We start from the raw sequence: 16,341 nt of genomic DNA, 5'->3' as shown, positions 1-16,341 counted from the left end.
CCCCAGTTAGAAATCATAATTTAAGAAACCGATCAGGAAAGTGAAATGCTCAAGAGACGTGATATAAGTAATAACTTTCCCAAAATCATTGATAGGTCATAGAGGCTTACAGCAAACACACGAAAATCACTACGTGAATAAGAGTAAGCCATTCACGAGGCTCCTGATTTTCACTGTAAAAGAATTGTAATAAGCTTACCTTCTTTGCTGCAGAATAAGCCACATATCCAAGAAGAAATCGTGAGACTCAACTGATGAAGGGGCTGTAAACTCTAAATGCTGAATCAGATTTTCACTTAGTGAAATCCACAAGTAAAAGAATTGAGATACATCAAAGTATACAAAAAAAGAAAGAAAAAAAGAAAAATAAGAGCTTAAGATATTTCCAATAAATCGATAGTGATTTTGGTGCTGCAGATGCTAGCGGTAATTCCCATCATCCCTCCGCACTTTACAATTTACATCATCCGAAAAGTCCCAATTCTTCTGCCCGTTCACACCATTTCCTAAACCTATGCTGCACATTCCAGCTTTTGAGTTGTTTACAGAGTATCCCCAGCAGTTTCTTTTCCGAAGCCAAGGGGGAACTTTTGTATTGTTCCATTTCTGTTGCCTGAAGTACCTCCTACCCAAATCCTGAGAGGAAATCTTCACTCGCTTACACATTTGCTGGCTATTGGCACATGTAATCTCTGAATCTACTAGGTTAGAGTTGCTTGTCCCAGTGCTGCTTTCATCAATGAAACTAGCTTGACTGCACTCATCCACCTGTGCTGTGTCAGCAGAGTGGCCAGCGTTCTGAGAATCAACATTTTGTGCAGGTGACTGACGCTTCCGCTCCCGAGGAAGTTGGGGCAATGGAGGAAAAGGATGGAAGGGAATGCCAGGAGCAACAATCCAACTCTCCATACTTTCAGCCTGAGGTTTACCCAAATGCTGCAGAAAATATAAGGGAATTCCATATGAGACAGGCAAACGGGAAACAAACTTCCCCTGTGGATTCCCCGGGACCACATTCAAAGGGCAGTGCAAGTGGGAAACATTCTCGTGAGAGACATCCATTGCCATTGATGAAGCATTAGAAGAAAATCTAGATGTGTCAGGGGGAGATGAAAATCCTGGAGGAACATCTTCACAGCTGTTCTGATGACTTCCATCAGCCACAACAGTTTCCCCGAGAGAAGACTCGAGGCTGACAGACCCAGCACAATCTCTTTTTTCTTCAGAGACTTGTTCCTCATGCTGTGAGATCCTTGGATGTGTAATTGGCTCCGCATCCTGATCCCAGCGGCTCTTGCGCTTGCGGATCCTTTTACCATTAACTGAGCTGTCTTCAGCACATGATGCTCTGCCACTATCCTGACTAACAGTGACAACCATAGCTGTTGCAAGCATTGGTTGCCTAAAGGAATCAATTGCTTCTGTAGGTCTCCCGCCCGGATCGCGCCAGTCATTATGTGATGCCGAAGCCCTGTCAGCAAAGCCAAATTTCCTGATAGGTTTGGGAATCCATTTATCCCTAAAATTCCTTGCAATCTGATGAACCTACATAAAGAGCAGAAAAACTAAAACAACTTTCCCATGTAGAAATTCAGTGCAACATTTTAAAATAGCAGGAAGCGAACAGTAAGAGATCTAATAAGAGCTCCTTACAAGAAGAAGGATAAGGAACTACGCATGTTAACCAATTTTATTCATTTGTAGCTCATGGAAAGGAAACATATAAAGTATACCTGCTTGTCATCATGTTCCGTCAGTGATAAAATAGACTCCCTAAAGCTGCAGCAAAAGACAAGCACACATACTTTCAGTATCATACAAGAGAAGGCAAATAACAGCGAACAAATATAATGAAAAAAATGCCTTACAGATTATAAACAACAACCATCCTGGTCTTTCCAAGAATGTATGAGCATATAAAACAGCCAGAAAGAAGACAACTGGCTTCAAAACAATCTCATGAGGGGCTTGGCAAACTGAGGAGTCTCAAGGCATTTGTTGAGCTCTATTAATTTAGATTTTTATGTTGTTGGGACAAAAAAGATGAGAAAACTGCAGAAATTCTAAGCATCACAATACAATGAAACGTGAAAGCCTTTTTATCCCGAACACAATGGAGGCAAACCATTGTCCTCAGGGCATTCAATAACATCATAATCCACACAGAGGAACTTGTAATATCAATTTATGTTAAACCAATTAAAGATGCACCGCTTTCTTAAAAAGGCTCCATACATTCATCTCTTCACAAACAAACTGAAAACTAACTGCTGATATCATGTATTAAAAATGTAGTTCCAAATTGTTAAAACCTCCGAAAACTTTATGGATCGTCAAGGTAAACAACACGAAAACAAATTATGAAATACCAATGCAGTTGTTAGCTTAGGCAGCTGAATGTTTCTTCAAACTCTTCACTTACAAGTTCAGGTAGAAGTCAAAAGCTGAAGCAGCAGAAATATGAATGACACTTCAACATCATCGCCACACATTTGTTTGTACATTAATGCTGGATTTGGTTGGTCCACATTGAAATGCCATTCCACCACTTGATGAAATCATGTTCATGATTCCTTTCCTCCTTTCTTGATAAAAAAGGTATTTGATATTTACTCAATGCGTGCTAGCAAAATCTTGATCTGGTAAATTCAGCAGCGCTCCCCCTTTAATAACTTGCACTCTCCTCTTGTTATTATGGTTAACTTTCCCAACTCTCATTTTTCTGATGACAAGCAAGTTGACTACTATTTTTCATTTGCCAAAGTCAAAATTACTAAATGCAAGGGCACTGTTGCACCATCTGGTGCTCACCCTGGTGGCAAAGGATTCCCTTTTCTTCTGTGAAGGGGGTGGAGTTGTTTTGTCCTAGGTGTTAGGTTCAATCCCCAGTTGAACTCCATAAACAGAAAAATTGCAGGGTACTTTACTTGGGGGAAAAATCATCAAACAGCTTCTGTGCAGAGAAAAGTAAAATCTGGAGGCTAGAACCAATATGCTAGAGCAGCCAAATCATGTCACTCACCATTAACCAAGAGGTAAACTTCTGCCTCAAAATGGCAAAAATTACAGAAATAAATTAAAATGGATAATTGAAACACTAGAATTGCAAGCCAATCAGTTGACAGGTCCATAGAACTTTATATGCAGAGCATTTAATTAGGATAAAGCAAAAAAAGTGGTCTATGATTGGATGAGGTATGGACTATGTGTTCAACAAATAACCGTACTCATAGTCATAACATTGGTAACAGCCTAACTAAAGCTGTCCTTCTCCTCATTAATTTCTCTTTGTTCCTTTTCTCCATAGCTAGCAGCAGAATCTTAGTACTTATCAATAAAATGAGTCAGCAGAAACTTAGCTTCCATATCACCAAAAGATTGATTTCAAATTCCAGCCAAAAGATCAATTAGCAAATGTTCATATCATTAAAGTTCACATGACAGCAAAAGATACATCATATAATAAGAAGAGGGGGGACAAGATTCTTGTCTCGCCTGATCAAGCAAAACTAGATGGGAACACAAGAATAACGTTAGAAGCGTCTAACCTCTCCATTCCAGGACAAGGAGGGCCACTAGCGATGTGCTCCAATGTAAGGACCTCCCTCACTGCTAAATACTCCAGAACCTGCAAAGATCATTTGAAAGCTTGCTCAGCATCCTTATCTGTCTTCTTTCAATAGAATGCAAATAGAAACATACTGTCTATTTTCGTCTAATTTTAAACTTCGTACTCTTCACTAAACCAGGGATTCCATCTTTACAGTTGCAAAATTACACTTCAACTTAAGTTCTTCTAAGAACGAATTTTCTAGGTGTCTTGAACACCAGGAAAGATAGGACTTGAAATGGACATACCTGAGGAAAAGTTCATATGGGACTAATTGAGGATAAATTAACAACAAAATGGTTTAGACAGGTGAAACAATGACTTTTGGATGCTCCCGCCAATTCAGCAGTGATCAGATCAATCAAACAATATAATAACCCAAAAATACAAAGCTCAGTGATGTGAGCACCTTGAGAAGCTTTCGAAGTATAGGGATCTTCTTAAAATCCCTCCTGTATTGTTTCATAATGTTGTGAAGCATCTGCAAACCTGAAATGACAAATAAGGATTTTTTTTAAAAGACTAAAGTAAGGTTGATGCAGTCTAAAGCTAATTCTAAGACTTGATTAGGATATGATGCACCATGCACATACAGACAAACTGCACTCACTATAAAGAAACCTGCCCAACATGTGAGCATCCATTCACAGAGAGTCCTCATTCCCCAATGAGATCTATAAATACTTAAAAATATGCAACAAAAGGAAAGGGAACAAGTACCATTTTTGCTTATAATATCAACTAGTACAACTCGGGATCTTGTTTTCAGAAGTGCATCAAGGATCATTGAAAGATCTCGGTTGCTGAAAGAAAAAGGAGAAATTATAGCCAATAACTCCTCAAAAAAATGATAAAAAGAATAAAAGAAATACCAATAAAAATAATCACATCAAGAAAAGCAGACCTCTGGATTGCTTCGTTGCCTCTATCACCTGAAGCTGCAGTGAGAAATAGGAGCTTCAAGTAACCCTTAGGAGCATCCTGTCATAACAAGAAAACAGAAGCCAAATCCAAAATTGTTCTTAGCAGCAGTATATATGATTAGAAGGAAAATATCAACAGCTGAAATCAAAACAGCATCCCAACATAAAAAATCAGATACATAACTCCAGATGAACAGAAATGACAATAAGACATCTACAAGGCATAAAGTGCCAGCAGGTGACCATCAGGACCGACAATGGTAGAAGGTTCTAGGATGGACATTAATCACAACATTCGGATATGGCATTAAGTACTAATTCAGTAGGCTATGGAGTGTGGCATTTGCAGCAAGTATATATCATTTTAAACTTATACATATCAAAATTATTAAAGCTAAAAAAGGAAAAAAAAAAAAAAGATCAAAAATTTAAAGCTAATATATTCGTTTGAAGTCCCGTGAAATTTTTCTAATTTTTTAAATTTTTTCTGGGGCAGAAAATTAATGAATACTTTCAAAAAGTTCAGGTAAATAGGCTCTAAAGCTACTTGGTACTTACTTTCCTTTTGCTAATCCCACCATCAGAATCCAACAACTCATTAAGTTTCTCTTCAACTGCACGCAACAAAAGCAGACAATGTTAGATACCTCCACCCAAGAATAAGCTTTGACATGAGTGGCAAATTAGAAATCTCCGACCTGCCTCAAACCGGCCACCAGAAGATCCTTCAACTGCTTTTCTGGGTTTGCTGAAAACCATCTGGGACTTGTGGGCAGTCCCCTGAACTTTGTCCATGTTAATTGAACTACCACTGTCTTTACTTTTCTTGATAGAGCCTGATGATATGGATTGTTTCACAAGAGGATGTAACCGTTTATCAATTGTATTGGACTTCTTTGTCCTGGTCCTGCTTGTGTCATCACGATGTAATTTGCTAAGCGGCTTGCTGGTAGAAGAGATTTCAGATTTCTCACTAGCATTCAGAACCTCCTTGGCAAAATTTCTTGCGGAGTTGCAGACACAGATATACTTGCATCATTATTTGTTTGTAGAATAATATCAACAGGCAGATCAGAAGAAGGGAGATTTGTATTTGGATCCCCATTATCTTCTGATGTTCGTGACTTCCCAATATCAGCAGCAGACTGATCCATTGAATTCTCATACCCTGAGGTGATTTGCGCACCCAATTGATTCAATGGATGAACTGTGCTACCATTCTCGAAAAGCATAATGGGTTCTGGATATTCATCATCCGAATCACCTTGAACAATTACATCAGTATTAAGTGGATCGCCACCTATGTAACCTCGACATTGTGGTGAACCACAAACGCATTTTTTAGCTGCAGCACCAAACACCCTTACATAGTTGTAATCAAATGTAACCTCTTCACCCTGCAAAACGGAAAAAACAATGTATTGATAGGTAGGGAATTGTAGTTGCAGAAGTGACAACATCCAGCCAGCAGACACAGGTGACATAGATAAGCAACACCTTTTCTTCCTCCTTGGTAAAAAAAAAAAAGCAACACTTCATTTCTATCCTCTTTTCTATCCTCTTTTACCTTTCTTTGAGAGATTTTCTTCAACAGCCTCTCATTTATTTTTGTTTCTTTGCTTCCTAGCCAACTTTAGAAAAATGGGATCCATAGTGATGAAATTAAAAGTGACTTAACAGCTGAAGTTGGTTGACAAAGTTCTATGTGCAGAGTAGTTGTCAAAGGCACTGTAGTACTTTAAGCATATGAATTTCAAGCTTCAGCATGTTAATGAGAATATAAAAACTATCTTGATTAAACTGATTTTTTCAAAAATTTCTAAAGAATAAAAGCATTAATACATCAACGTATAAGAAATTATCCCCAGTGGGAACTCATCAGCATTCAAAATGTCCGCCAATTGCAAAGAACAGAGGTGGACATCCATAAATACTAGCAAGTCAAACACAATAATTGTGCTCTCATGAAATTTTTAGTAGTGCAAGCAACAATATCAACAGCACTTCTTACCTTCTTAATATCCCTTATTGCAAACAATCCAATGCAAATTTCTCCATTCACCATCCACTGTTTCAAAAGATTTACAAGTCAAACACTAGATTCATAAGAACAGTTCATGGACAGAGCTGTCCAGTGAATACAAGACTATTCTGCAAATAAAGAATGCAAAAACCAAATATCAAAGTAACTCTCAGCAGAAAAGAACAAGACATAATGGAGAAGTTGCCAAAAAGCAACCTTTAACAGAAAGAAACAGAGCAATCCAGGAGCATGAGGCCAACTCAGCAAATTGATTCCGGCCCTTTTCGGGACAGAAAGCAGATATTGCTCAGCATCACCCAAACAATAATTAATTACTTATCGCCTAGTATCTTTCTGAAAATTTCTTAAACTTTTCAGCCAAGCATCTACCGCAGATATATGCACGAGGCGTGAACACCCAAAAAGTATACTTTTGAGCTAACTTTATAGTGAACTCATGTTAGCAGCACCATTGGTGGGACCACCTCCAGAATCACAAGCCATCACTCAGAAATCAGCTCCCAATGTTGAGAACAGAAAGAAAAGAAAGTTCAACGAGTGAATCACAACCAGAAAAAGAAGCCAACAAGCTGTTTGTGAGAATCCAGAAAGAAAAAAAAAAATAGCTACCCAAAAGATAGAAGATGCACAATATGAACAGGTCAAATAGCTATAAGCTATGACAACAACACTTTGATTAAATTTCAAGTCATCTAAATGAGGTCAACATATCAGAGTAGTCATCGTTATTACAATTTTTTTTTTCTGACAAAGAAACTAAACCTATCTCATCAATATCTCATCTCAGAAAGGTGAGACATCAAAAAGAATTTTTTCCTTTGCTTAATGGCCTACATAAGAAAGTACTCTGGTCATGAAAACCTCTAAAAGAGGCCAAAGTCCCAGTAAATAAAAAGGCCTACATAAATGTGCAGATCAATATTCTAACAACAACTCCATGGTACTTATATAAGAGAAAAATACTCACAGATACATCACTGAAACTGAAACTGATGAACTTCCACTTCTACGTAATTTGTATGAACCGGCCCCCCATGGGGGGTTTTTATTTTTTTTTGGGGGGGGGGGGGCACAGTAGGGGATAAAGAAGGCAGATCATTTAAATAATTTGTGACACCGATAAAAAAGTATGCAGGGCCAAGACAATGTTTACAAATTAACAAGTACAGAAAAGGCACTTGAGGTGGATTGATAGGTCACCTTCTCTGTTCGGCAATTGGGATCACAGCTGTGGTTGATGAACCGCCCCAAGTTCCCTTTGGCACACGCATCAATAACCTAAAGGGTGGAAAGGAGTCATGGATCAAAAGAGAACGTCAGGAAAGGTAAACAGAAAGGCAAAGCATTAAGTTACCTTAAAGACGTAACTGTAACAAAAGATAGACCAATCATTACCGAAGACATCTTGCTTTGAAGAAAAAAGTCACAGGAATGATAATGCAGAAAGAAACACAAACACCAATCTTCACAAATGCTTAAAGAAACAGAACTTCAAAGTCGACGAAAAATTCATCTAGTTAAAAAGAAAAAAAAAAAAAAAAAAAAAAAAAAAAGGGCAAGGGTTCCATCATGGAGAAGCCAAATGCAGAAGCATGGTAGTACGCCTATGAAGCAGGAACCATTTTTAATTCTGAATGAGATTCTCATTTTAAAAGTCTCAAAGAGTGGTGGGAACCGAAGACAACTCATGCTCAACTTTGTGATTTCGAAGTACAAGTGAGGAATAACAAGATAAAAAGATCAACTTGATGTATCCAGAGGATAAAATACTTCCAAGAACAATGCATAACTCTAAAAATCCAACAAAATATCTTGGAAATTAATTTTTTTCATTATATTGATCCATCTCATCCCGGTGGGAATGTACTCGAAACTTTTTTTGGGTGGGTGGACCAGCAGAAAAAGGTCCAATAAATAAGGCACAAGGGGAAGCCTCCTCAGTGCAGGGAGAAACTTAAGAAGTGAGCGAAGGGTTTCTGTTTCTATTAAAGCAAACAAGTACATATACTCAGTTCTCAAAACAGTTAATATCATCGAATATACTTCTGTCACATTTCGGAGAAATGTTTGCAGCATTGTCATTGAAGTAGTTTTCTTTGAAAAGCCTATCTAGACTGATGATTTGAGAAACATCCACCAAAATAGGGAAAATATTAGATTTCACTTTTCAAAAGTAATAATTAACTTGAGAGCCATAATCCTATTCAATCAATTTATGCCACCTGAAAGGAGAGCAACCCCACAATGCACAATCTACTCAGATTATAGATAAAATCAATCAGGCCTCAAAATTCATATTACTAAGAACAACCCAGTGCTACTGTGCAATGTGTACTACTAATATACAGTCAAAATGGGATAGATGCATACCTCGCTACCATTCAGTGTCATAAAATAGAAATGCTTATGACCCTGGGAAGCATACTCCCTTTGCCGTGCCTTATATGCAGGCATATCAAGCACCTGGATGTATCACATAAAGAAAAGTCAGCAACAGATGGATAGCAGGTGCAAGAGAACTAACAAAAGAACCTAAAACATTTTGCTTGTTCTGAAAGAAATTAAACATTAAGCAAGAACTTTTTATTCTTGTGAGTATAAAGCTGAAACATCGTTACAAGTACGCCAAAAACAAAAAAACAAAATAGAAAAGATCAAGGCATGTAAAACATCAAACTAAATTGGCACTTCAAAAACATAAAACTTATTAATAAAAGTGCCATTTCAACAAAATTCTCTCTGTGGCAAACAACACACTTTTCTCAAACAATCAATAACAACAGTTGGTGGAAATGAAAGGCCAAATTTTCCATAGCATAGATCCAAGAATCCAATCCTGATCTTAAACTTCAGTCCATTGAATTTCAGGGGGAAAATCAATAAGTAGAAGAAACTGTGTAAAAACTTCATTCGGCCAAAAGAAGAAACAACATTGGCCAAACACCGTGCCCTTTTAAAGGAGGACATGACCACATAAGGCGGAAAAAGTTCTTCCAATCAGATTTTGCAAAATAAAGTCGACAGGATCACCTCAGTTACCAGCGTGAGTTAAACTCCCAGAGATACTTTCCCCCAATAGAATGCATAAGTAGGCAAATTCAATTTATTCAAAAAAATCTTACTTGGCAGACAGTCAAAAGTAAAGTCTCGTAAGTACGAGCCTAATAAAATCAGGCAGCAGAACAAACATAAAACTCATGTGCATTACAAACTCCAACATTACCTCTCCTACGTATTCAATTATAAATCCCCCCTTGGATACATCCTCTAGCACCTGCAGCCCATAACCCTTCTTTCCACATCGAAGCCATTGCATTTTGGCATACTTGCGTTTCTGGAACTGTGGATAAATCCATAATTTCAGATATAACTCTGAAAATAAAATAATAGCAAGATGCAGTGTCCCTTCCTTGGCAAAGTACAATACCTGTTGATTTGAACAGAGGTCCCCACAAGGGCAGGTACCTTGAACACATTCAATGTTCAGCATTCGATTCAGGCATTCATCTCCACATCCTGACTTACCATTTGAAGGTGGTTTGCAATGGCAAACCATTATCTGGAAACAAGCACGATGACGATGACAAATCAAGATGACATGAACAACCACAAACTTCATGTGCCTCAAAGCAGAAAGTATATAAAGCAGAGCACTATAAATCAAAAAAGAAACAATCAAAACCAGGCAACTGGCCAAGGGAGAGATTTAATCAGCCACATATTCCCTCCAGGGCTGAATTCAGAGTATTTACTCAAGTTTGAAGAGAAACGAATGCTACACATGATAAAGGTAAAAGGCAGAATTGATCAGAAGCAGTAGCCAAGCATTGGCAAGTCAGAACCACTGGTAAATAATTTCACAGCCCTGACATGTAAGGTATTCAAAAAGGTTCAGGATACAAGACATCAATCATGAAGGCGCTGTCATGAAGGCGCAGCTAGCTCAACACCAAAACCAGGAGAATAATATATCAACTCAAGCAACCAAAGTTCACACTCAAATGCCAAGAATCAGATGTTGACCTCATCAATTGTTTGAGTTCTCCTGCTCCGGTGGAGAAACTTATTTGATTCTATCCGAACAAAAGATGATTTCTGAGGGACTGCAATGTAGATATGTAGAGTCAAGTACAGAGAAGCAGAAAGCAAAAATCCACCCTCAATTTAAAGTGAAAATGCAACCACATGCCCTACACAGACAAAACTATAATCAACTCAAACTTGGACTGCCCACCACCCCAAGAAAAGCCTCACCTCCTCAGCAAATTTCATATGCATCAAATACTTTTTTTTTTTTGGTTGATGATGTACCGTGGACCACGTACATAACTTGAAAGCAATAAACCATGCAGATTGATTAGCTTGCAAGTTTATTCTCTCTCACAAACTCTGATTTGTCAGATTGTCAGTATCGTGTTTATGTCGACTCTTCAACAAGCGGCCTTTCTAACCTCACCTATGTAATTTTATAAATTACTGCCATCAGGGGGAAAAGACAAGGCTTTGCAAGCCTGATTTAATGACTTAGGGATTCCACTAAAATGAAGGGGTGATCAGCAAGAAGCTAAAAGAGAAAATGCAGACCTATCCAGTAAAATTATCTTATATATCTAGTAACGACATAAAGAAAACCTGTTAAGCGGCTCAAACCCAATTCTTTATAATTGGGACGAGCAGTGCCCTCGTCTTCTTCACAAGAAGCATCTGATATGTCCAACTCAGCATTTATATCTGCATTAGACTTCTCTTGAGGGATTGAACAGTCGGCGAAAGCTACATCCGTGTTGTCTTTACAGGTCCTACAAAAAGAATCAGTGAGCTACTAAGCAATTACATAGAAACCATAGTAGTCTACGGAGACCAATCAGGCAAAACATTCGGCTGCTTCCCTGAGTTAAGAAAAATCTGGGCAAAGTAGACATTTAGAAACATATGTTCCATGCAAGAGGCAAAAAATTAATTCTATGGTAGTTTCAACTCACAAATCATTATGAAATTAGACCTCAAAAGGCCAAAAACTGAAGCAAACATAAAGTTCTTCAAAGGCATCAATTTATCACCAAAGCAATCTCACAAACACTAAACGATGGCGGTGTTACCTTCATGTCCTACAAAAAGCAACTAATGGCTGTAACAATATTTCTATTGAGTTTATCCTCAGCTTCAAAAGTAAAATATATATTAGTGAGGCCTGTACAGCTGCCGCAAATATGACAAGCACAAAAGCAGAGCCAATATGGATAAAACTTGATCCTTTTCAGTGGAGGCATTTCTGGAGGCAAAGCATACATATAGGCTGATTGTAGCTCCCTAAAATTAGATCATGCAATGCTAGAATATTTTGCAAAATCTGAAGCTATAACAATTCTAAAGCCAGACCATTGTAAATATGATGAACAAAAGAAAGAACTGTAGTGTACCAATGGCTATTTGTATCTTCAATAGAATCTGCAAGTGCAGCCAGTATCCTTCTCCATTTGTAGCAATCATCACAACGAACCCAAGCATTACGCAACAGTAAATGTTGGTCCCCTGAATCTCCCGAAATTGTCCCTGATCCAGGGGTACTTATAGGGACTAATCCAGCATCAGCATTAGAGTCAATTTTGTTACCCTGGTCACCGGCTATATCACAGTCTACAATGCCAATTTTAAAGAATCAGAAATTCAAATCTCTTGAGTGGCCTACTTCATCTACCAAGGCTACCAAAAGATTTACATTCAACATTACAAAAACGCTAGATTTTCCTCTAATCAAGACAATAGTAGGACAAAAGCTACAACTATTAAAAGCTAAATACCTGCTTTCATGGGACTTTTCACTTGAGACAGGGCCTGATTATCAATGTCTTCAGCCTTTACCTTGTTCTTTCCCAAGGGGCTTAGCCCGTTTTCCTTCCTGCTCTTTGTAGTATTGGAGCTTTTAGAGCCCCGCTTATACACTCTGCTAGATTTTGCATTTTGAGAAAGTTTACGTCCCGAACTCTTGGTGGAGCAATTTAATATACTGGCATTTTCAGATTCAGATAGTCCAAGACTTCCATCTTCCTCAGGGAATGTCCTATCAGCATTATCCACTTCCTGAAAAGCTCTAGGCACTGCACACCCAGCCTCCACTGGTGAAGTTAACAATTCACTATGGCTCAAGCAATCAATGGAAGCATTAGTCATGGTTGATACAGTAAAGTCCTCTTTAGATAAATGGCAGTCACTCGAATTTTGTCTGCCACCACGTTTCTTTGAAGATTTATCCTTGAGTGAGCGTGTTGAACCAGACAAACCATCTTTCATAGCATGATTACCTCGACGAGGCACCTTAATTTTCTTTTTTCCTCTTTTGGAGCCATCAACATTTTCGCAAGTGGCTAATTCTTGGGCACGGCGTAAAACAGCTTCATCAATGTCTTCCCTAAACCCTTCACCATCTTGGGCTTCTGGAACTAAATTAATTACTTCTGAATCAGGAGAAGTTTCAGGATCCAAATAACTGCCATCAGCAGTTCCTCCTGCTGTTTCAATCTCTGCACAATCAGGAATGCCAAGACAATCTTCTCTAGCATTTCCAGTGGACTTTTCTAAAATGATACCAGTGTCTGAGTTTCCAGTTTCCAAACCTGAACTTAAGCGAGGATCAGCAGAAACAAGTTTTTCCTTTGAACTGATATTGTCTAGACATCCCTCTACCCGTGATTTGTATTCACCATCGTCCGTTTGGGGAACCTCGGCACAGGTTCCCTTGAACGATGTCGTTGCACCAGTATTGGCAACAATGCTTACAGATCGGGCAGATTCAACAACCTCTATTACATTTGAACTACCCAGAATGGGTCCTTTGCCCAGTTTTACCTTCAACCTGATACGTGTGGATGAACCACAATTTGTTCCATTGGACAAGTTTGGGTTACTAACTTGCTGATCCTTTTTCTTTTTATCACTTCCTCTGCCAGTCCTAGCTTTACTTCGTCTTTGGCTTTTCACTTGCGTGAATCCCAGCCCATTCACCTGCTCAAACAGTTGAGAAACATTTTGAAGTGCACCCCAGGGGGAAGAACGGGCTGTTTTGGAGAGTGGGGTCCTCTTCTTTTTGGAAGCCTCACTGACAAATTCTCGAGTTTCAAGAAGGCATACTACTTTGCTTGCATTCCTCGAGTTCCTTGCAGCCCTTTTTACCTGAGTCTTCCTGCCTGATTTACTTATCCGGCCACTCTTCTGGGAGGAGGATGATACAATTTTGGGACCTGTGGTCTCAGAGCTGTGATCAGACTGAGTAGAACATTTTCCATCATCTATGCCATCCTTAAAATTGTCAACCTTAGAGTTTGGAACGATGACACCATTTGAAACCTCTGGCACATTTTTCAGCTTCAAAGAGCAGTTTGTGTATGTCGAAGATGGCAGATACGACGGCAGAAGATACGAATCCGCAACAGTGAGCTGAGAAGCAAATTCCAATGCCCCTTTCCCTGAACTGCTGCCAGCACTTTCGTCCAATTGTCCATCACATTCACGTGAAACCACAAGTTTCTCTTCTGTGAACTCTGCATCATCTGCAGCAAAAGCGATGCCTAGATCAGGTATTTCCATGCTTGAAGAATAAAATGGTTCAGGATCACCAATAACGCCCATATCCCCATCCTCACTCCTTCCCTGACAAGGCCACAAAGTGTAATGCTCCGCAAGAAGACTACTCGGAAAATCATCAGAACACGAGGGTTCCAACGTTTCATGGAAACTTTTTGAAGGCGATAGCTGGGTGCAGGCAGGGGCAGCAGCATCCCTTATTTCACTCGAGAGAACAGCAGCATTACCGTTCACGCCTTGGCCATCCTTCAGGTCCAAATCATCCAATGAACCGGCCTCGTTGGCAGACGCCATCAAACCAGCTTCCGAGCATAACGAGATTCTGCCAAGCGTATAATCCTCCGCTATAACTGAATTGCCATCTTCGTCGACCATGGAGCCCGTCCACTTCTCCGATAGAGGGAAGGCACGGCTCTCGTCCGGCATCGTGGAATAATCCACGGTTCCAGCGACCCCTTCCGACGCCATTTTACAACCCATCGACGATACGTTTACGTCGCAACTCCCATCTTCTCCTCCCAGCGTCAACGGATCCATGCCGTCGTCCGTACTCCGCTTCACTTCCCTCAAGCCGTTGACTCTTTCATCCCGAAGACCGGCCACATTATCACCATCCACCTCTCCGTTCTCTGCGTAAGAACAACCGGTCGCCATAGCTTCACGAAACGAACCGACGCCGCTTCCGCCGCCCTGCGAAACCGACAAACCGCCGCCCGAATCGGCACCCGCGCCGGTCAAACCGTCGTCCGCGAAGCCCGCGTCCGCGTCCTTCCCCGCAACGACGCAATCGACCGAATCCGTACAATCGCCTCTCGCCTCATCCGCCATCCCGCCACCCGGACTGCCCACGTGTACCTCGCCCAGCGTCATCCGCAGAGGAGGCCTCGCCGCGTCACCACCGATGCCGCACCGCCCCCGCCCCCGCCCCCGCGCCGCGCCGCCGGAGACCGGACGTTCCAGATCGGCGGGGTCGCCGGCGATCTGGAACGCGAGCTCAAGCGTCCGGACCGACCGGCGAAAACGGAGAGCGAAAGGGGGGAAAACCGGCGGTCAATCGCGGCACGGCTATGCTGGTCGCGAACTCCGAAATGCGCCCGGAATCTTCAATGGCCATCAAACGAGAGGGAGGAGAAAGTCGTGCGTGCGCGTCTGCAAACCCTAGACCGCGAGGGGGGGAGAATTTTTTTATTTTTTTATTTCTTTCTCTGTCCTTCCTTCCCTCCTTGCTTCCTTCCTTTCCTTCCTCTTTCTCTCTTTGGCAGACTAGAGCACGAGAATACGATTCAATAGAACGAGGAAGGAGGTAACGTGGGAAGCGGCGATGCCGCCGGTCTCGTGTGGCCTGGGCTTTTGAACTCCGGCCCAGTAAAAGCCCGTGGGCTTACTGGGCCGATAATAAAGCCGGAGGGTTAACCCGCTGACGGATGAATTGAAATGAGCATCCGTCGCGTCGTTTGTAAATTTGACTATTTAGGAAATCGAAAAAGTTCGAGGATTTGTGGCTGCATTTGGCCTCCTGAATTTATAGCTGGGATAAGACTAAATAAAATACACTATATCTTATCCATTATTTAGTAAGTGGTGATAATTAATTCGGATATTTTCGTATCATGTCTTTTTCGTAATTTAGTATAAACTGCATATCAATACAAATAAATTTGAAAATATACAAATAAATATTGTAAAAATCTCTCGTGGTTCACCTCCAAAATATCTACAAATGTATAGACGGTGATGATCTCCATCAATCAATCTATGACTGTTGCAATATCTTAATTTTAAACAACACGGGAGCACATTAGCGCGTTTAGAGCCACGAGTTTGACTTTGACTCTCTTGCCATTTTGGTGGAGCTTTGACGTGACTAAAGAATCATGGAGGAGTCGTGAAGAGTTAACGTGAACTAGAAATACAGAATAATATTGAATAAAAGGAAATGGAGATGGTAGGTATTTTTTTTAGAAATTTCATTGCTCTTCATTCATCAAATTTAGGAAATTCCCTTTCAATTTTGAATTTGTTCATTTGAAATCTGATTTTCCCACTTCGAATTTATTAGCTATTTTTTTATCTCATTTATTATTTCCTTTTTATTCACTTCCATTGATCTTTAATATTTTTTTTTTAAAATAAACTATAATAATATGCCTAAAATATGTAATAAATATAGATACTGATATATA

General features: G+C 40.0%; 1 protein-coding gene across 1 annotated transcript; it reads right to left on the bottom strand.

Moving 5' to 3' along the window:
* Positions 1–226: 226 nt before the first annotated feature.
* On the bottom strand, positions 227–15,416 carry LOC104450544 (histone-lysine N-methyltransferase ASHH2). The gene is given in 18 exon segments (XM_010065140.3): positions 227–1,545; positions 1,734–1,779; positions 3,549–3,628; positions 4,020–4,099; positions 4,331–4,413; positions 4,515–4,591; positions 5,092–5,147; positions 5,232–5,512; positions 5,515–5,930; positions 6,545–6,601; positions 7,778–7,855; positions 8,948–9,040; positions 9,801–9,917; positions 10,005–10,136; positions 10,601–10,680; positions 11,210–11,376; positions 11,998–12,214; positions 12,379–15,416. Coding segments are annotated over 18 exon segments (5,793 nt in total). The 5' UTR covers positions 14,987–15,416; the 3' UTR covers positions 227–420.
* Positions 15,417–16,341: the final 925 nt, after the last annotated feature.

The sequence above is a fragment of the Eucalyptus grandis genome, chromosome 6 (genome assembly GCF_016545825.1).
Source record: "Eucalyptus grandis isolate ANBG69807.140 chromosome 6, ASM1654582v1, whole genome shotgun sequence".
Lineage (NCBI taxonomy): Eukaryota > Viridiplantae > Streptophyta > Magnoliopsida > Myrtales > Myrtaceae > Eucalyptus > Eucalyptus grandis.
Note: the sequence above shows the minus strand (reverse complement) of the source record. Positions and strands in the feature narration are given on the sequence as shown.